This window comes from Pempheris klunzingeri, chromosome 9 (genome assembly GCF_042242105.1).
Source record: "Pempheris klunzingeri isolate RE-2024b chromosome 9, fPemKlu1.hap1, whole genome shotgun sequence".
Classification (NCBI taxonomy): domain Eukaryota; kingdom Metazoa; phylum Chordata; class Actinopteri; order Acropomatiformes; family Pempheridae; genus Pempheris; species Pempheris klunzingeri.
In genome coordinates, this window is record NC_092020.1 from 2,236,301 (window position 1) to 2,255,013 (window position 18,713).

General features: G+C 42.8%; 1 protein-coding gene across 2 annotated transcripts; it reads right to left on the minus strand.

Annotated features, from left to right (window-relative positions):
* Nucleotides 1-5,584: 5,584 nt before the first annotated feature.
* Nucleotides 5,585-14,801, minus strand: mtnr1c (melatonin receptor 1C). Of its 2 annotated transcripts, none has more exons than XM_070836490.1 (2): nucleotides 14,556-14,801; nucleotides 5,585-6,948 (listed from the first exon to the last, which is right to left on the minus strand). In XM_070836490.1, the coding sequence occupies exons 1-2, from the start codon at nucleotides 14,752-14,754 to the stop codon at nucleotides 6,083-6,085; spliced, it is 1,065 nt and encodes a 354-aa protein (XP_070692591.1). In that variant the 5' UTR covers nucleotides 14,755-14,801; the 3' UTR covers nucleotides 5,585-6,082. The 2 variants fall into 2 exon arrangements, with proteins under 2 accessions (XP_070692591.1, XP_070692592.1); XM_070836491.1 differs by lacking the exon at nucleotides 14,556-14,801 and adding an exon at nucleotides 14,011-14,027.
* Between the last annotated feature and the right edge of the window lie 3,912 nt (nucleotides 14,802-18,713).

Consider the following 18,713-nt stretch of genomic DNA (forward strand, 5'->3'; position numbering starts at 1 on the left):
GAAGGGAGAAGTAGATTTGTCAAAACATTTTGACTCATTATGGGTGGTATATATTCTGTCACTCTAGGTGCAGAAGCCATTTAAGATATTGTATCATCAGATAATAATTTAGTTAAACTTTGATGGGTTTTTAGAAATGCAAAGGATTTCCTAAGAGAGTATCTGACTTTCATCAATGGAATCAGGAGCTGTATAATGTATGGGAAAGTTCATAACTAAGTCAAACACATCATAATGGGCTTCTTTAACAGTTCAAACATATTTTTTTAAGTATTTTAAGTGAAAATGTTTTACAGTTGCCCATTCAAATACTGACACCCTTGTCCATTTGTTCCATTCCCGTAAGCAGGCTCTGAAAATAGAAGCAAAGACAGGATGGATTTAAATCTTTGAGCTCATCAGTCAACGATCGTTCATCGCGGTCTTGAATAAGTTGCATTTATGGTGAAAAAACATGACATGACCTCAGTGTCTCCAGTGGCACAAGTACAGTATGTGCTTATGCACCCTGAATAACATTCCTGAATAATGTAACACTGCAGACTATTTCTTGTTTAATTGCAGATGTAACAGAGAGCCATTTAGTCCATTTCATGCCGACTATATACATTTAGTGCCGTGCGCAGTGTTTCTGGTTGAAGTCTCACTGGCTGAGTGTCAAAGAGTGGCACTTTCTGCTCTAGTTGGCTTTGTTCTCACCGGTCCCAGGCTCAGCAGGTTCCCCAAAACACATTTCATTTGAAAAGACTCCCAAAAGAGACCAGCCAGAAGCACTAAGAACAATCCAGTGATGTGTGTTCAAAATAATCATTTTGCTTTCTGTGGCAATTTCGCTCCTGAGCAGTTACGCCAGAGAAAGCCCAAGACGTCATCGACTCTGTAGAAGCAGAGGATTGTCATGGTGAATCATATTATTCTCAAATCTGAACCACCGAGAGCAATTTTAAAAATTATTTTCTGGCTTTTTTGTTTTGTTGGATGTTGCTCTTTGAAGAAAGAGCGGCAGAACGGAAGAGAGGTTTTTCTACACGGCGTCCCGCAAACCCTCGCTCGCTTACAACAACTAACAGATCGTGTGTGTTGACTTGTAACACTTGAACCAAGTGCACCTCTTTGTGTTCATCAGAAGCTTGAGCATAAATCATGAGTACAGATGTTAACTCTTCTGTCAACATCAGTATCACATTTTTCAGTGACATGGTTTATGTACAGTCTTAAGACGCTTCGCTGCCTAAACCGAAAACATTATCGCACATGGAAAAAATGATCAGTACTTGTAAAAAATACAGTCTCCTCCTTATACAGGCCTTTTATTTTCTCTGGAAACAGATATTCAACTGAGAATTAATAAAATGGTTCATAGGGGTGAGCTTTGGGAATAGACCATAATCCACATGGTCACCCCGTCATGGTGGGATTATGAATTTAATGAAACAACAGCCTCTAAAATTGGAGCTTGACAAAAGCCTTGTTCTCAATGGAAAAACAGTGTGTAGATCTGGTCAAGGGGTCCTCTATTCCAAGTTCAATACCAGATTGTCTTTCCTCTTGACCTCTAACCCCCCTGGAAGCATTTCCCATGGCTTTGTGTGTCTGGGCTCCTTGAGCTATGCCTTTTGCATTCCACATGTCACCAGTACTCCATGTCAAACATGAGACACCCCACACCTGTCGTGTTGACCAAGCGACAGTGTCCCTCAGGAGGTATTCCAAGCGTTGTTACACCGTGCCTTTACTGTCTGTGAAGTTTCCACTTGAAATGAGAGGGTGAATTCAAAACACGTTAATAATAGCTCTGTGCTATTCATGGCTGTAGCATTAGCCGCTCAACTGCCGCGGATATTCTTAGCTTTAATACATGTCAGAATCTCCAGGAAGTTGCTGGACCCAACCGTGAAACGAAATACAGAGTGTTAACAAGCTAAATTTAGAGCTGCTGCAAGTTGGACCGTCGGACGCAGCCAGCCGATGAGTTTTTCATTATCTCTACTTTCCAGCCTTGTTAATCTTCTCAGAAACACCCCAGATTAATCTTGTGATCCTTTGGGGGGAGCCTGGGCTAAAGGGCTGAACTATACATGAGGTAAAACTACCTTCACCTCAACCAGCTGTGGGTATATATAACGAAAACATTTTTGGTATTTTAAGAACATTATATATATTACACCTATGTACTTTTTGAGTGCAGGACTTTCACTTGTGATGAAGAATTTTTACATTGTTGTATTTATTGCAAACCAGAGGTTACTGTCAACAAACAACAAGCACGGGAACATTTTGTTAAGTAACTAAACTTTTGACAGCTTACTCTAAAAACGTCTCTGCTGTATATCATACAGTCTAAAAATAAAGTCAAGAAATCTGAAACAAACAATCGGCATCATCCCCACTTCCTGTTCCTCGTGGTTTTATTGCACCCACGACACCTAAAACCTCACGGTAGTAATGTGACCCACAGTTTGTTCCCTGTAGGAACACATCATATGCATGAGAACACAGGCAGTGCTAAACCCAATGCACAAATCCATTAGGAGACTTGCTATTGGGGCAGCAGGCCCACTGTGAGACCCTGCCGCTGTAAAATGCAACGATGTGCAAGAGCTGTAGAAATTCCTCTGTGCAAAGAGGGGAGTTACGTCTGGCTTCATCCAGCGGGCGAAAAACCATCATGTCATGCTACCATTGGCCCGTATAATGCCTCATTCCTCATCCATTTTGTGTTAACCACATTAGTGGCAGTGTTCTGCTGTTGTGGAAATAATCTCCTATGTCCCACAAATGAGAATTTGTTTCTTCGAGGCCTCTCCTGCTCACATAAGCCGACCACTGAGGAGGAGGGGAAAAACAAAAAGCAACAAAAAAAAAAAAGATGGCTGTGGAGATAGTAGAGTATTATGTCCTCAGACAAGTTCAAGTTTATGCCTCTCTCCTCACGCGCCCGGTCAAGTTTTGGGATTAAATTCTCAGTGCCATGGAGTGGATGCTGCAAAGAGCACTGCCTTGTATGTGATATATGACGATAGAATGATATCATTTCTGATATTAAATTCTGACATGCCCCTATGTGACAGTACATAGGGATTTATGGTGTGACTTGGCTGTAAAATACTTACCTGAGGCTCAAGGCAAAAGCAGATGGAGCTGATGTTACAGAGAAAGCAGGGAGACTGTAAACACCTCTCAAAAAGAAAGTAGAAGAGAGAAAAAGAGAAAGATCCGCATACATATGTGAAATTGGCAAAATACAGTCATGAGTTATGGGCCATCTTATGGCATGGGGCGGCATGGATACATCATGCTGTCCTTGAACATACCGTAAGAAAAATGTCTCCACAAGCTACTGCCCTTCATATTAAATCACAAGCAAAATGACAGCTTGGGTGGTTAGTCATTTCAGCTATTCATCATGAACTCTGGATCGTATTTTTGATTTATCCACTGAGCAATATGTGCTGTACTAGTCTTTTTTTTTCATTCATCAGGCAACTATCATTTTACAAAGATTTATCCAGCAGCCATACACAACATGTTTGTATGACATGTAGCTAGCAATCAGCCACATAGCGTTGGCTAGCATAAATGCTGACTTCAAATGGAACTCGCAGGCTTGTGGTTACGACGCTGTGTACCGGGTATGATTGGCGTTCAAGTGGTTGCGTCATGAGAACACCGTTGCTAAGCAATGCTGCAAGGCAACACAGACACCAAAAGGCTCCTTTTTGTAACATGTGGCCTTTACAGTTTGCGTGATTCCATCACTGCTGTCGTCCAGAAGGTGCTGAGGCTTTACAAATGAACTCTATACAAATAAAATTTACAATACATCAACTTAACAGCTACAAAATGATTGCTTGCATGATCATTTGCCATTTCTGAAAACATCAGCAACGTGTCCACTCGCAAACTTGGAGCTTTCAGAGAATTTCCACTTTTGAAATCATGCATAGCACAAGAGGGGGGGGAAGCTTTCACATGGACTCTTATGGATTCTTATTGTAAAGAGTAAACAGTAAACGTGACCCCATTCAAAGGCATCAGTTGACTGGAAGCAGGGGGAAACAACTTGTCATTGTAAAAATGACAAGTTGTGGTTTTCGAAAGCATAATGTTTCAGACTATCTACCGCAACTATGATGTTGCTGGTCGGTAAACATTTTGTTTAAAACTTTAAACTTTAAAAGGCTAGTTGCTTCCTTCTATTTCCAGTCTTAAAGCTACGCTACACTAATCTAAGCGTCTCCTGGTTTCATTGACAAATATGAGAGTGGTATTGTCTTCTCATCTTACTCTCTGCAAGAAAGCAAAATATCCTCCTTTTTTTTTTGGATACCTTAGGAGAGAGTGGGATGAATAAATACAGGTTAAAAGAGCAAGACATGGAGAGAATGAAGAGCAGAAGGTGAGAGCAGGAGGAAGACGGACGACCCTGCCATTAGTCTGTGACTCTTTGGTGTGGTAGAGCCGACACTGTCATCTTCCCTCGAGCCCCTTTAGCCACTCATCTGTGGCTGACCTTGCACTGGCATGTGGGCTGCTTCTTCCTTCCACATCAGAAACACTGTCTTGTAAGATTGCAAGCCGAATTGAACAGTTTTGTGCCATTTTGCTGCCCTGAAACTTGATGCCACCTGGCTCTAGAAAATCAGCTTGAGTCTCCCTGCACTGATCCAAGATCCATCTTGGATTCAGATTCCCACTCCTGCATCTATAATCATACTGTGAGGGTTTAATTTTGTCAGCCACCAGGTAGCCCATCCAGGCTTAGTTGCAAAGCACAGCAGAATTCAAAAATCAGAAAATGGATCTGAAAGTAAATGCTGAGAATATTTATGCATCCTTTGAATTAGACATTGGGAATGTGTAATCTCTTTAATACTCCAGTAACAGTGCATCATATCAAGAATGTGTCACATTGACATCTTGGAGCCTCCCTGTGAGGTGAACCGCTCATAGTTTGTTTGCTGGGTGGAAGTTATGCTGGGAGGCTGTCAGAACTCATCTTAGCTAGGGTGACATGTGCTCAGGCACACTTGCACTATCACGAAATTACATCTCTGGCTCCTGATGCGTATCATGTCCCTCAGGCATTTAATAAACAAGAAAGCTAGCTTTGTTTATCATCTGTTCTTCCCCTTTTCAAAATTTCTCCAATTCCTAAATCATTCAGGGTCTGAAAGTGCCTGGGGTTTTAAACTTTTCAGTCCGACATATTGAAATATGCGATAGTTCAGTTAGGTTTTGTTTACCAGACTAAATAAGAGAGAATTCAATTTTATAAACAAGGCATCCCTTTTTCGATTAACACATGAAGCCTGTTCTGATATTGTTTGGTTTTTTCTTGAATTAAAAGTGGAGCAAAGGCTTCCACAATCCACCCAGTGTGTTTTGTGAAGGCATCATTGCTCAGAAGACAAGCCTAAAGGTGAAACATCATCATGGTGAATTAAAACAGCCTACATTCCCAGTGAGTGGGATCTTGAGATATTCATACACACCGAGGATGAAATACGGGATGCAAACTTCACCACAGCTTTTAAATAAATGAATAGAAAATACATTTATTTTATTTTCATGTGTTGCCGACATACTCGTAATCAATCGGTGCCATTAGGCGGTGACGCAGTCTCATGCACATGATGTACACATGCTGGGATGTGGCTTGAAAAGTGACGTCTCCCATCCAAGTAATAGGCTATATGGTGTTACTGACTCACCGTATTAAAGGTTTTAGGAGAGTACTTGGACCAACCTCCGCGGTCCAAATGTTTCTTTTGGTGAATACTGATGAGTTGTCTGGATCTTTTTTCTTGCTTTTGCCCAGTTTTTCTGTCTTTACATAGAGTTCAGGGGGACTGCCACAAAGGAGCAGAATTTACAATTGATTTTCCTCTCAACATGAGGGAACAGTGTCTGACATGGCTCAAAGGAATACGGCGGCAGCAGTGTCCTCTCCAAACATGATTACATCTTTACAACTGGAAAATGATACACAGCTTGAGAAAAGGCACCGGGTGAATCATGTCGCACATCTACAATGAGGCTCCAGAGAAACTTAATCTAAGTTTCCCAGTAAAACATTATTTTATACATTTATCTCTGCTACATTGTTGTTTGTTGCAGCTGGTGAAGGCTTACTCTTCAGTCCCTCTGTGGCACACCGCGAAGTCTCCATGAGGAGCAACCGTGGGAGACAAAGAGCAAGAAGGATTGTCTTGTATTCTTTTCGGAAGTTTTGGTTTAGAAGTCCGTAAATGATGGCGTTGAGGCAGCTGTTGAAGTACGCCATGAAGTAGCTTGTGACGAAGAGCCACTCGGGTATATTGGGCGCTACTTTCACAGGGTTTATAGCTACAGCCAGGCCTATGAGGTTAAGTGGAGCCCAGCACACTGCAAATAACACAAACACCATGAACATAGTCAGGAAGTTCCTCACATCGCTCGGTTTCAGTTTGGTCCTCTGCTCTGGTTTAACCCGATGTTTCACCTGAATCACCAGCACCCATATCCTCATGTAGCAGTAGGAGACCACCAGCAGAGGGATCAGAAAGTGGATAACCACCACTGAGATGGTGTAGTACGAGCTGACTGTCTGGGCGAAGGTGCAGGAGTAGATGCGGGGATCGTACTGCAGCGAGCCGACAAAGAAGTTGGGCACTGTGGCGAGGGCGGTGAGCACCCAGGTGAGGCCCAGGTAGCAGCAGGTGTTCCTCAGGCTGTACAGGCGGTCGTACTGGAGGCTGTGGCAGATGTAGCAGTAACGGTTGATGGCGATGGCCGTAATGTTGAAGATGGAGCCGATGACGCTCAGGCCCATGATGAAGCCGCTGGCCTGGCAGTGCAGGTCGCCCATGGTCCAGTCATTGTGGAAGATGGCTGTCAGCACCAGAGGGTAGGGGTACAACGCCACCACCAGGTCGGCTATAGACAAGCTCACCACGAAGATGTTGCCTGTAAAAACACAAGAGGTTTAGATACTAGACAATACATGACCCAAACTAGTGTATAATTAAAGCATGCAGCACTCCATTTTCACTTTCTGCCCCGGGTTATATTCTTCAAAATAAACTGGGTCACTGGAGGTAGGACTGTGACTTACTGTCATAAAAGAGCAGCTACATTGTGCCCGCTGTGGCTCATTTTGATGAAGCTTTTACCATCAACTCTCCAGTGCACCAATGTGGATCCAGGCAAATGCTTTTTGTCACAGCTCTCTCAGTGTTGCAACCCCCCCCTTTTTTTTCCTCACTGTGACTGTATTTAAATCTAACACAATGTTTAGCAATGCCAGTGGTGTGGTTCTATGATCCATGATGCCCAGAAGATAGGAATCCCCGGACTTTAGCGCCACCATGATGCTCACATTTGTGGTTTTAAGTGAAAAATCTCTTGGATGAATTACCATAGCACCAGTAGTGCTAAAAGCACTGCTGTGCCTGTATGGCTGCAGTCTTGCAGAGTCACTAGCATGACTGCAGGCGCTTAGCCTTGTCTAAGTCCATCCCAATAAAAGGCTCAAATCATGCTGTTCATGTTTTAAAGCCACTTTGCCCCCCAGGAGCAGACAGTCGAACACTGATCTTAAGTATAGTAAACAGAACATGGGTGAGCTTTACATCAGATTACATCCAAACAAGTTCCTGTCATCCTAAGGTCCAAACCGATGGCAGTGTGACACTGGATCTCCTCAGACGACACGAATCATAGAAAATGACGTCTGATATTGTTACAGTGCAGCTGTTCTGGGTGGGGGAGAATAAAGCAATAAATCGAATTGTTATGTTGTATCAGATAAGAGGATAGATAACGATCCAGAGTGGAGCCACAATGCAATTGAATTGGTGTTCCACAAAAGAGGCATTAGCTTCCCACAGGTTTGGAATAGACATTGTGCAAGAAAGGGTCTAATGTGGGTGAGCTACACACTTCAGGAGTTAAGATTTGTGATGAGGTGGAGATTTTGTCCAAATAAACCCCATGCTTGCCACCATTAAACAGGGTTTACCCAGCATAGCAGAAGTGAAAATATATCATTATGAAATGACTACATAACAAAAATAAAGCCAAAAATATGATTATATACTGCTTGTTATTACTATCTTTAAACCATGTTCACACGTACCATTACATCACTGGTTAGAATATAAATATTTAAATTGTGTGTAAATAATCTGTAAAGGGTTCTATATAATGTGCCTCGTTTTAACAACGGACTGATTCCAGGGTTGATTTAACATGAACTGCCTTCTGAAGCTGAAATATAAAGGCGCAAGGCTCTCTCTCACTCAGACGACAGCTGAAACAACAGTGTTGATTGGCAGATATGATGGGGGTGGATTTAAAACACATGTTGGCCATCAGTTCTCGCCGTTCAAAGCTTGTTATAATCCCTGCACCCCAGGGACAACACAGCTGCAGTATGTTGTTTAGCAACCGGTCTAATTTTAAGTCACCAGCCTGAACTTGATTCATCGAATGTGCTAATAAAGACAATATCATTGCATCATTATAAAACATTATTTAAGCTACACTTCATTCCTACCTTCCTGACTTGGAGTCTTTTCTGATATTTTTTTTCATTTTAGAAGAAAATCATGTTGGTGTCTCATTTCTTTTCTCCACAGACCTGCCACAGGTATTCAGGGACAGTCAATTTCCAAGTCACTAAAACAGCAAGAGCCCTCTCTCATGCCTGCTGAGATAAAAATAAAAGCATTTGCTCTTCATCCTCGAGTCAGCTCAGTGGGCAAATCTGTCAGATTGTATTTGTGACGCTCACAGTGCTCGCTGTGTGCATTTGTCATCGCGCAGAGGTTTGATTCCTCGCTGACATCATGCGGCTCAGTGTTATCATGTGTGCTGGCTGGACAGGGCATGCAGCCTTATAGCTCTCTCTGGCTGAACCCTCTCTCTGCCTTATCGTCAAGAGGATGAGGTAAGTGCTAAAACACAGCTGAGAGGATATCTGTGAAGCGGCCATTAGATTTCTTTGTTTTGCTGGCATCTATTATTAAATTACCTCTTACTGTTTAATTAATCAACCCGGTGTTCATTACTCCCAAACTCACAGCACTCGATATTTGTTGACTCAATTTACTTTATTATCATTTTAGTGTTGAACAATATTCGCAAAATTGAATCAACAGAGACATTCTCACTCCTGGATACCAGCACAGAGCTGTGGAAGCTGACGTCTTTGGAGGCTATTAAGAGTGAGTGTTTAATAGAGTTTAACCTTAATGCTGATTTCAGGCCATCAGGGACGGCTGACTTTCAAAAGAGAAACAGAAGAGACAACGCTCGCATGAACATTCATTGCCATAATGTGAGGTTTTGCACACAGGCCCTTCATCAGGCATGAAGACAAAAACAGAGACGCTCCTACTAATACCTGCAAAAAGGGGCCGCCTGGTCATGTCATACAAGCACAATGAATATGTACAAAGAACCTTATACGATACACAATATACAATCTTTTCTAAACCACATCTATACATCATAAGACCACCAACTACCAGAGTAATAAATAAAGTCCAGAATAAAGTCCACTCATATACACATGAGAACTGTAAAATACACTTCTACACATATCTGGTCAAAGACCTTATATGGTGCATGAATCAGAACAAATTAAAAATCACTCGACAGTATCAGGTGTGAACTGTCACACTGTCAGTCGTAATGCAATAACAAGACGGAAACAGAAACAGAAACAGAAAGATGCAACTGGACCTAAGTACATACAAGATACAAGCATGTCAGGCTGTAAACCCGAAACGCTTCTTTTTTGAGTAGCAGTGAGTTACTATCACCTCCGTGTTGAGAATGTTTGATCACCTCAGGGCCCCAAATATCTGAGGGAAGAAAGCATTTTGGATTTACACCCTGCATCCAAAAGGGTAAAATGAGCAGTTTGATTTGCTGCCATATCTGTAGTAACTCTCCTGCGGTGACTGTTCCTCTGCCCTGCTAGGTCGCTCTCCTCTGTGTACCAGTTGTATCTGTGTGTGGAGACATGCCTTGTATTTTCATAATTGCTCTGATGTTATTGTGTGCATTTGATCCTCAGCAGGTGGGCTATGCTCTGTCTTTCCACTGCTGTGCTTGTGCTGTCATTGCTGCTCAGTGTTGCATGTTTGTATCTACACAGACGCGCTGAGGTTATGGGTTAGATTAGGACTTGTGGCTGTAGTGAGTCTTGTGCACAGGCTTCCTCTGGTTCATCTTCACCTTGTTCCAGCTGTGCTTGTTATTGATGCAATATACTATGTTTTCATAGCTGACAGGCAGCCAGTAAGTTCTCTGACACCATTGGCTCTACAACTTTTCAGATCGTATGGTGTGCTCTCACACACTCTGCCAACCAAGTGAAATGTCGCATCAAACCAACTGACTCTTGCTTTAATGTGTCTCCCGAAAGTCGAGCGACCACCCCATGAATTCCCCTGGTGTACAACAGGTACAACAGAGAACTACTGAGGTTTGCGTGAGCGAAACAAGAAATTTGTCACCAGAATCATACAGTGCACACACCAGGCTGCAGCACATTCAAAAACATATTAGACCCCCCCCCCCGCCCGCCCGCCGCCACAGCATATAAACCTGCATGCGTATTAAAATAGGCTCTGCATACAATGTGGGTGTATTTATGGCAGATTGCTTCATTCCGGCTGAATAGTTTTGAATAGTAAAAACAATGAAGGAAATAAAAAGGGATTTATGCTGGAACAAGAACGGGAACATTATGAAGATGCAAATGCAACAGATAAACAAACCAAAAAGCCAAATCAAAAGCCTGCTGGCTGAGTCGATTTTCTATCTGATGACTTGCATGGCTGTGTGCACATGTGAGTCTCAAGGGCTTATGTTCCTCTGTCAAACCTGCCGTCTGCATCCCATCACTCACTGCTCATACAAGAAACCTGATATACTACGCTTTGATTTGCCCGGCTATATTTATACACCTTTGAAGGAAACATGAATTCATAAAAATGTGTAAGAGGTTTGGCATTGCTTGCGTCTGGCTGAATGTCAGCAGCGTGAGGTTTATTACTACAAGTGCATATCCCAAATTACATTACATTCGATTTACTTGTCATGTTATCATAAATAAGCAAGAATAACCTTTCGGCAAGGGCATTAGCACTGATGAATTAGTAGTGACTACTTCATGAACTCGTGTTCAAGGGGCCAGAGATTTTTTTCGGAGAAGTTTAACATTAAACTGACGCAAGCTGCCTTTTGGTGATGCAGCCTGCGATGAGCCCGGCCAAAAACATCATCGTCATAATCAAAGGCCATCTACCAATCAGACCCCCCTGTGTCTGAGAAAATAAGACTCACTGGCCCTGAGAGAAATCGGACCATCGGGACACAAGCAGCATCTGGTCCAACAGCGTTTCACTTATTAGGCACAATCCCGGAAACATGGGGGTGGTAGTGAATTATGCAAATTTGAACAAAACAGCCTCCTGCTGTTGAAGGAAGGATTGGATGCAATGTCATCAATAGTGTGTTTAATTTACCTATAGGTAGTCAGATAATCCTAATCTCATGGCATCCTATCTCCACGCCGACCACAACTAAATCTGAAAACTAAATGTCATCTATAATTTTGTCGTCGGGGAAAAGAGGATATGTTTAATGTAGTGTACTAAGTGATATTCCCCGTGGATCTGTGCTGTCAATTTAAATTGGCTTCTGGTTTGACTCACTAAGCCCACTGACTCAATTAACCCCCCTCCCCCCCTCTGGACACTCCGGATTTTAGGTTTTATTCATGACTGTAGAGAGACTGAGCGGATGCAGTGCACGATTTAACTAAAGTCCATCCTCAACCTTCCACACTCCACGAACCCACGGCACCTGACACACACCACACACACACACACACACACACACACACACACACACATACAGTCAAGCTCATTCTTTCGTTCCATCACTCCATCTGCTCCCCTTCATCGTTTCCTTTCTCTGTCCCTCTCTCTCTCTCATGAGTGCATTTTGTGAGTGTATTTTTAGTACGGTAGCCCCGGTGGGAAACTCTAGTGTTAACACCCCATTGGCAGGCCTATAGTGCCATTCTCTACCCTTTGAAGATTCACTGAATAGATCCTATTACATTTTCACACTTGAGAGAACCTGGAAACCTGTGAAAAATGGTACATGCGGTGCCGATTCTCCTCAAATACACGAAGACATATAATATGTATCACTCGGAGGATGCAGACCAAATGTGTGTGCACATGCGTGTGTTTTTTTGGCCGGTTGAGTGGTGAGCAGCGGAGGGATATATGGAGGCAGTGTGCAAGGCGAGTGAGCTGAAGTGAAGTAGTGCGGAAAGGCCCTGCTGCTGTGTGCGAGGAAGAGAACCAGCAGTCTGAATAGTGTGTAATGGAGAGAGGAGATAAGATGTTAGCAACAGTCTGCCTGACACACTGGATTCAACAAAGATACTATATATGTACGTGAGTATAGTCTTTAGCGACTGTAAATCATAAATTGCACCTCAGTATATCACTGAGGATGTTAATCTGTTATACTGCACCTATCACCCCTTCACAAAACAGCCATTTATCACAGAAAGTGATTTCTACAGCAGACAGGTCTTCTACAGCTGTTTGCTGTTCTTCAGATGTGTCCACGTTTCCCTTTTTCGGAAAAATCCGTACAGTTTACATTCAGACAACGTGAGTTACTGCTATAAATAGCTTGTTAGGAGCAGAAAGGAGATTGATGATACAGCTGTAACAATTTGAGTCTCTTAAGGACACACTTGGAGGGGAGGGTGGGGGAAGTGATAGCATGGAGGCTCTGAGCTTCGACTGGAGTTTCAAGTTTCTAATCACACATGCTGACCAACGGGACACAAACGACACTGGTGAGGACTCTCGTGTGACTAGACCTTTCAGTCCATCCAATTAGAGAAGGAGAACAGTGACATGAGGTCTGTAATTAGTGCAGTGTCCATGGTCCGCCAGCATGGAGAAGACTTTTGAACAGACCATTTACTCCTGCCCTCTTGTTTAAAACCGGTCGACTGTGGCATTTTTTGCAACCAGATAATCAAATTATTCTTCAGGCTCCTAAACTTCTTGCCAAACTGCTTTTGGCTGATGCACACAGGAACGCGCTGGATGTGTTATGTAATGTATTTGAAGTTGTAATTAAAAACTCATTACTCCAAACACTTGCTGACCTAATCCCGCTGCCTGGTTCGCATGTTCTCATTAGCATCATGTTGTGATCACTGAGCTCACTAGTGGGCTCTCCTGACTTTACCTTAAACCACAGAGCTGCAGGCTATCGTGACGCGTGGTCTGTGATCTCTGGGACCTTTAAGTTCACGTAATAAATATATAGAGTTTTTGGAACAGTTTGTTCTGTTTTCAGCGGGTGAAAGACATTTCTGACGACACATCTCAGTGAAGCTGAGCTCAAAAGTTCAGTTCCTTTTGGTAAAACTGCTCCTTGTGCCGTGAACCCTGTAGGGCTTCAATATGTTTATTACTCAGACTGTCCTGTGACTGGTTCTTTGTTTATTTGTCAATACCCTTGTTTTTCCATGGCAGGCGGCAAATAGGCTCTGAGTATCAAGATATTATCTGTTTGTTATAAAAGGACATGGACACCAACATGCACATTTTGCACCACAAGATAAGATGAGGCTGTCTCCAAGCTCATCAATACTTTTTTCTTTTTCTTTTGCAAAGTATTGGACCCTCGGCTGGACATGTGCCTCTCAAAATAACAGAACAGTGTTAAATTGTTAAACATTTTAAAGCATTTTAAACCTTAAATGTTACACTGAGGCGTGTTTCCTGCTTGCTTTAAAGATGACAGGTGAATGATGATGGCATATTTGCCAAGAAGGAAAAATGGCATTTAAGTGACCACAATAAAATATCTCCTTCACCTTTACACTTCTGCCAGGACACTTCAGACGTAACCCCAGAAAATATGAGTTTGTGTTCAAAATAAAACTATGAGCTATACAACAGCATCGCTCACCTTGGCCGCTCATGGGACAGCGCAGGTTCTGATATAGGGAGGGATGTGATTTATCTTGGATGGAGAACCAAGGATGAGGCCAGATGAGGTGGGTTGTAGGGGGTGGGCTGGGATGGGATTGGGAGGGAGTAGTGGTGGTGGGGGGTGTCATTATTTGTGAAGAGGCATGAGGTGAGACGGGCAAGGCTGTGGAAACTCCATCACACTGGGAGCGGAGGCTCATTTGACATAGCAGCCTGATTGTCAAACACAGAGGTCACGGGCCACACATCATATTACATAATCTCAGCTGTGATGGAGGAGAGCAGGACTACACACATACTGTGTGCCAGTGAGGCCAAGATCGGTCCTTTTGGCTTTGATCGTATTCAAATGATTAAAGATTAAAGAATTATCTGAAATAATAAAAGAAATTCTCTTTTGGTCCAGTAGAATAATCACTTTCCCTGCTCTATGTTCAGCGTCTCATCACTCATAACAACTTATTTTGACCATAAAGCCTCCGGGTCTACTCCAAACTCAGCACTCCTTTCTTCATCTCTCACCTGCGTTCCTGAGCTTCTTGTTCCTGTACACGGACAGGATGACGAGGACGTTGCCCAGGATGTCCACCACAATGGTGAAGATCAGCACGCTGGCCAGCGCAGTGGACACTCCAGCGGAGGAGGACGCGCTCAGTCCGCGGTCGCTCTCGTTCTGGGACAAACAGTTCGAGTCGTTCACATCCTTCACCTCTAAATCCATCTCCCCTCAGGGTGCAGCGACCATGGTGGAAACACTCCAATGTTCATTTGAAAATAGACACTCACTGATAAAAAAACAAAAAAAAATTCAAAAGGATTTTACTGGAGGGAGTCTTGAACTTTTTGAGGGACGAAAGCACACTTCTCCTCCGCCTGTAGAGTAGTGGGAGCGAGACGCGAGCCTTGACATGATAATTAAAATATTAATAGGTTTTACGCATGCAGGGAAATTGAAGAAGTTCATATTTAAGGTGATGAAGATGCCAGGAGCTCGAGTGTCACCGCCGTCCTCCGTGCGGTCCTCGTGAGTCACCAAGGCTCTTCCTGCGCGCTGCTCCATTCTGCCAGGAGGGCTCGTTCAGCAGGCATGTGAGCGCACTCCTGCGCGTAATGGAAATGCGAGGGTGCGAAGCGCACGCACGGAGCTACAGAGAGTCCCGTGTTGGCTCTTTTAAGGGCATCATTAAAAACCACACTTGTGTTCAGTTCTCTCTGCAGTCACAAAGGATGGAGCGCTTGTTGGAAAAAAAAAAAATCAGCTCTTTCACCACCACAAACTCTAAGATCTTTGCGCTCTGCTCCGCTCCTGCGCACCTGTCTGAGTAAACAAACAACCCTGTGCAGAGGAGTTGTGGGTGTCGAGGATACTGTTGCTTGTTTTGAGTGGAAGGTTTGCAACAGCAGCCACTGATAACTTGTCGGGTTTCTTACTTACCTTCAGTAAAACAGAGCGCTTCCTCTTCCATGTGCATGGAAATGGCGCCTTCGTGTGTCCAACAGACACTCTTGCAAACAGGGAAAAACACAAAAACATCCGATCAATATTTTAGTTGCATATTAAGAAAAGATTTAACATGAATTGTGCATAAGAGGTGTTATGTAAGGCTCTAAGCTGTGTGCACATTAGCTCTTATGACATAATAAGCAGCAAAAAAAACAAAAAAAAAAGTTAAACTAAACCTTTATTTCTAAAAACTCTACTTTTTAATTGACCCAGCTTGTACTGGAAGTCTTGACGTCAGGGGAGTCAGATCTCATTCTGAAGTCCTCAGTGAAGTCCTATTCTTGGCAACTACAATGAACTACAAAAACTGGGACAAAAACAGTAAAGACTTCAATGCCAAGAAATCCTATGAGGTGTAGGGCTGCAATAAATTCTTATTCTTATTATCCATCATGGTGTTTCATTAATTAGTGAGTTAATGACCATGCATAGGTCATGGCTGTCATTTCATTCCAAAAGCTCTGTTTCCCCTGATCACTGTGCTTGAATGTATCCAGTCTTTAAACCATTTCTGAAAATCTTCAGGTGCATGTCCAGATTTAGCGTGGACCTGGTCTGACACTCACACTCGAGGGGACAGGGTGGAGGTTTGACCAGCGGACAGTAACGTGGCTGTTTCACTGTGGATTATATTTACAAAAATGTCCTGAAATTGCTCGTGTGGATGTGTGTCATGTGGAGTGTGGAGCGTGTGGACAAGTGCAGGAGCCAGTGTTGTCATCTGAAAACGTAACCATGACGACAGTCTTTCCTTATCAATCTTATCCGAGTGGTGCAGTGAGGTTAAGGAATGGACTGACAGAGCAGAGGTAATATAGATCTAATTAACTATTACAATCAATGTGGGAAATGCAAGATATATCCGAGTCAAGATATATTATGTAATTATGTAAGATAGAAGATATATTAGAGGATGTTGGGGACCAATGTAAGATAGTGTAATATGGTTTGTGGATTTCATTTCATATAATTCATTATGGGCAAGAAGTAGCACAGACACAAATGGTTCGTTTGCAGTACAATTTATAGATGATCACTCTTTGTTGTGGATTGATAGTTAGGAATGAACACAATGTAATGCTAAACAGAGGCAGCATTTAACCTGATTTATATCCTGTGCAATAGCAGGTGCAAGCACAGGGAGTGTGATAAAGCATACCAGAGGAGGTATCACTCTCATCACTCTGCTGGGACTAAAGTTGGCACAAACGTTTGTTGCGGTAAGGAAGAGAAGATTCCCACATGGAAATTAGGAAATGCTAACTAAGGTGCTTTCCAAGAGATCAGTGCAAGCAGATAAAAGTTGAAGACGAGAACCAGAGGGATGCAAATCTATTCAACCGTGAACTAGTTGTAATTTAGCCTGCCTTAGAAAACCAGAGTCCCTTTGGTGTACAGGAGCTAGACGTACCAAGAATGTACCCTGGTGGAACAGCAATCGTGACAAAGCCAGGAATAAAGCATAAAACTTTTATTTGCAGGGTGCTTTGACTAAGTAATAAGAAGGCAACTTAGAAAAGTCTGAACTTCTGGCACAAACAGAAGAAGAGAAGAGAAGAGAAGAGAAATGACTAGTGCTCATCAGAGCAGTGGGAAAGATGGCACATGTTATTAAACGCTGGCACCCGTAGGAGAGAACATGGTGTTAAGTATGAAAGAGTTTGGGATACTGACCAACATCCTTTAATGTGGAAACAAGCAATAATAGTGAATGTCATAAAACCAGTGAAAGACCCTTCAGATCCTTCTAGCTATAGCTCTGCTGCCTTAAAGGGATAGTTTCATTTCTTTTTTTTTTTAAGTGGGGTTGTATGAGGTACTTATCAATAGCCAGTGTACCCACAGTACCCACAGTAGATGGTTGTTGGCACGCCCCCGGTTTGGAGAGGCCCACAGGAGTACCTGTAAGAACACTAAGCAATGTACTGCTGTGGACGGGGGCAGCAGGAAAAGTATTTTAGTCACCTAAAAAGGTCACTTAGAAAAAGTTTTGTTAAGTGGCCTTTTAGGTGGCTAGAATATATTTTTCTACTGCCCCCTTACTTAGCATCTGTGCGGGTCCTCCTGTCTTCTTCTTGAAAACTGAGAGCATGCCGACCACCATCTACTGTGAGTAATGTTCTGACTATGGAGAAAAACCTCATTCAGATCCAATTCAAACTATCCCGTTGTCATTTTTGTAAAATCATGGAATGAATAGTCACAGAGAAATAATGTATTTCCCAGAGAGTAAAGCTTTTTTTTATATCCCTGTCACAGTGGATTCTTCCGTGGTCAGGAGACAGTGTGTAGTATCAGACATCAGGAAAGCACAGACCAACAGCAGTGAAAGCAGGGATAGCTGCTGTGGCAGTGCATGTAATTGGGTTGTGAACTTTTAATATGACAGGAAAATACAAGGACAAGTAGGTGCAGAATACTCCAGTGTGTGTGGTGTATTCTGTTGTTATTCAGCGTAATGATCAATGACATGTTCTCTCTGGGTGAGCAGAGCGGAGGGAAATCTTTCCACTCTCCACTCCACTCTCCAATCTCTCCACTTGATGCCAATAAGAAAACTGAGGATGGAAATGATTGTCGAAGTGTAGTATATAGATAGACGAGGGCCTGCAGTGGTGCTGCTCAATTTTTTTTTGCTTTTTACTTTTGTTTGCTCAATACTGCAGTGGTACATAATGCCTCCAGGAAATAGACATGTTCTCATGCTGTGGAGTCCTGGTGAAAACTCTCACCTTCTCCAAGTCATCACTCCGAGTTGAGCTTGTTTCATGCAGTGTGGGTGCTGACTGACTGATGCATGTTTTCTCCTCGGGGCTGTATATACAGTAGGTGTATGTGCTCGCTGCTGAGAATGTTGGCCTGTACTGCTGTTAACCTGTACACTCACAGCTTTCGTACATACTGGCCGCCCTCCACAATTCCTGTACATGCTGAACTGCAGCCCATACACTGAAAACTAACTAAAAGAGTTAGCTCAACTAGCAACATACTATTGTGCCTGGATTATAATTATAGGCCTAAATGGGCCACATCACCTTTTTGGTTACACAATAAAAGGTAGAAAGCTTTAAAATTTGATTCATTTGGAGTTGCTGCCTCAGTAGATATTGATTCACCCATAAACTTTATATACAGTCTATGAATTTAAACTCCCCAGCACTACAGTAGTACTAGCA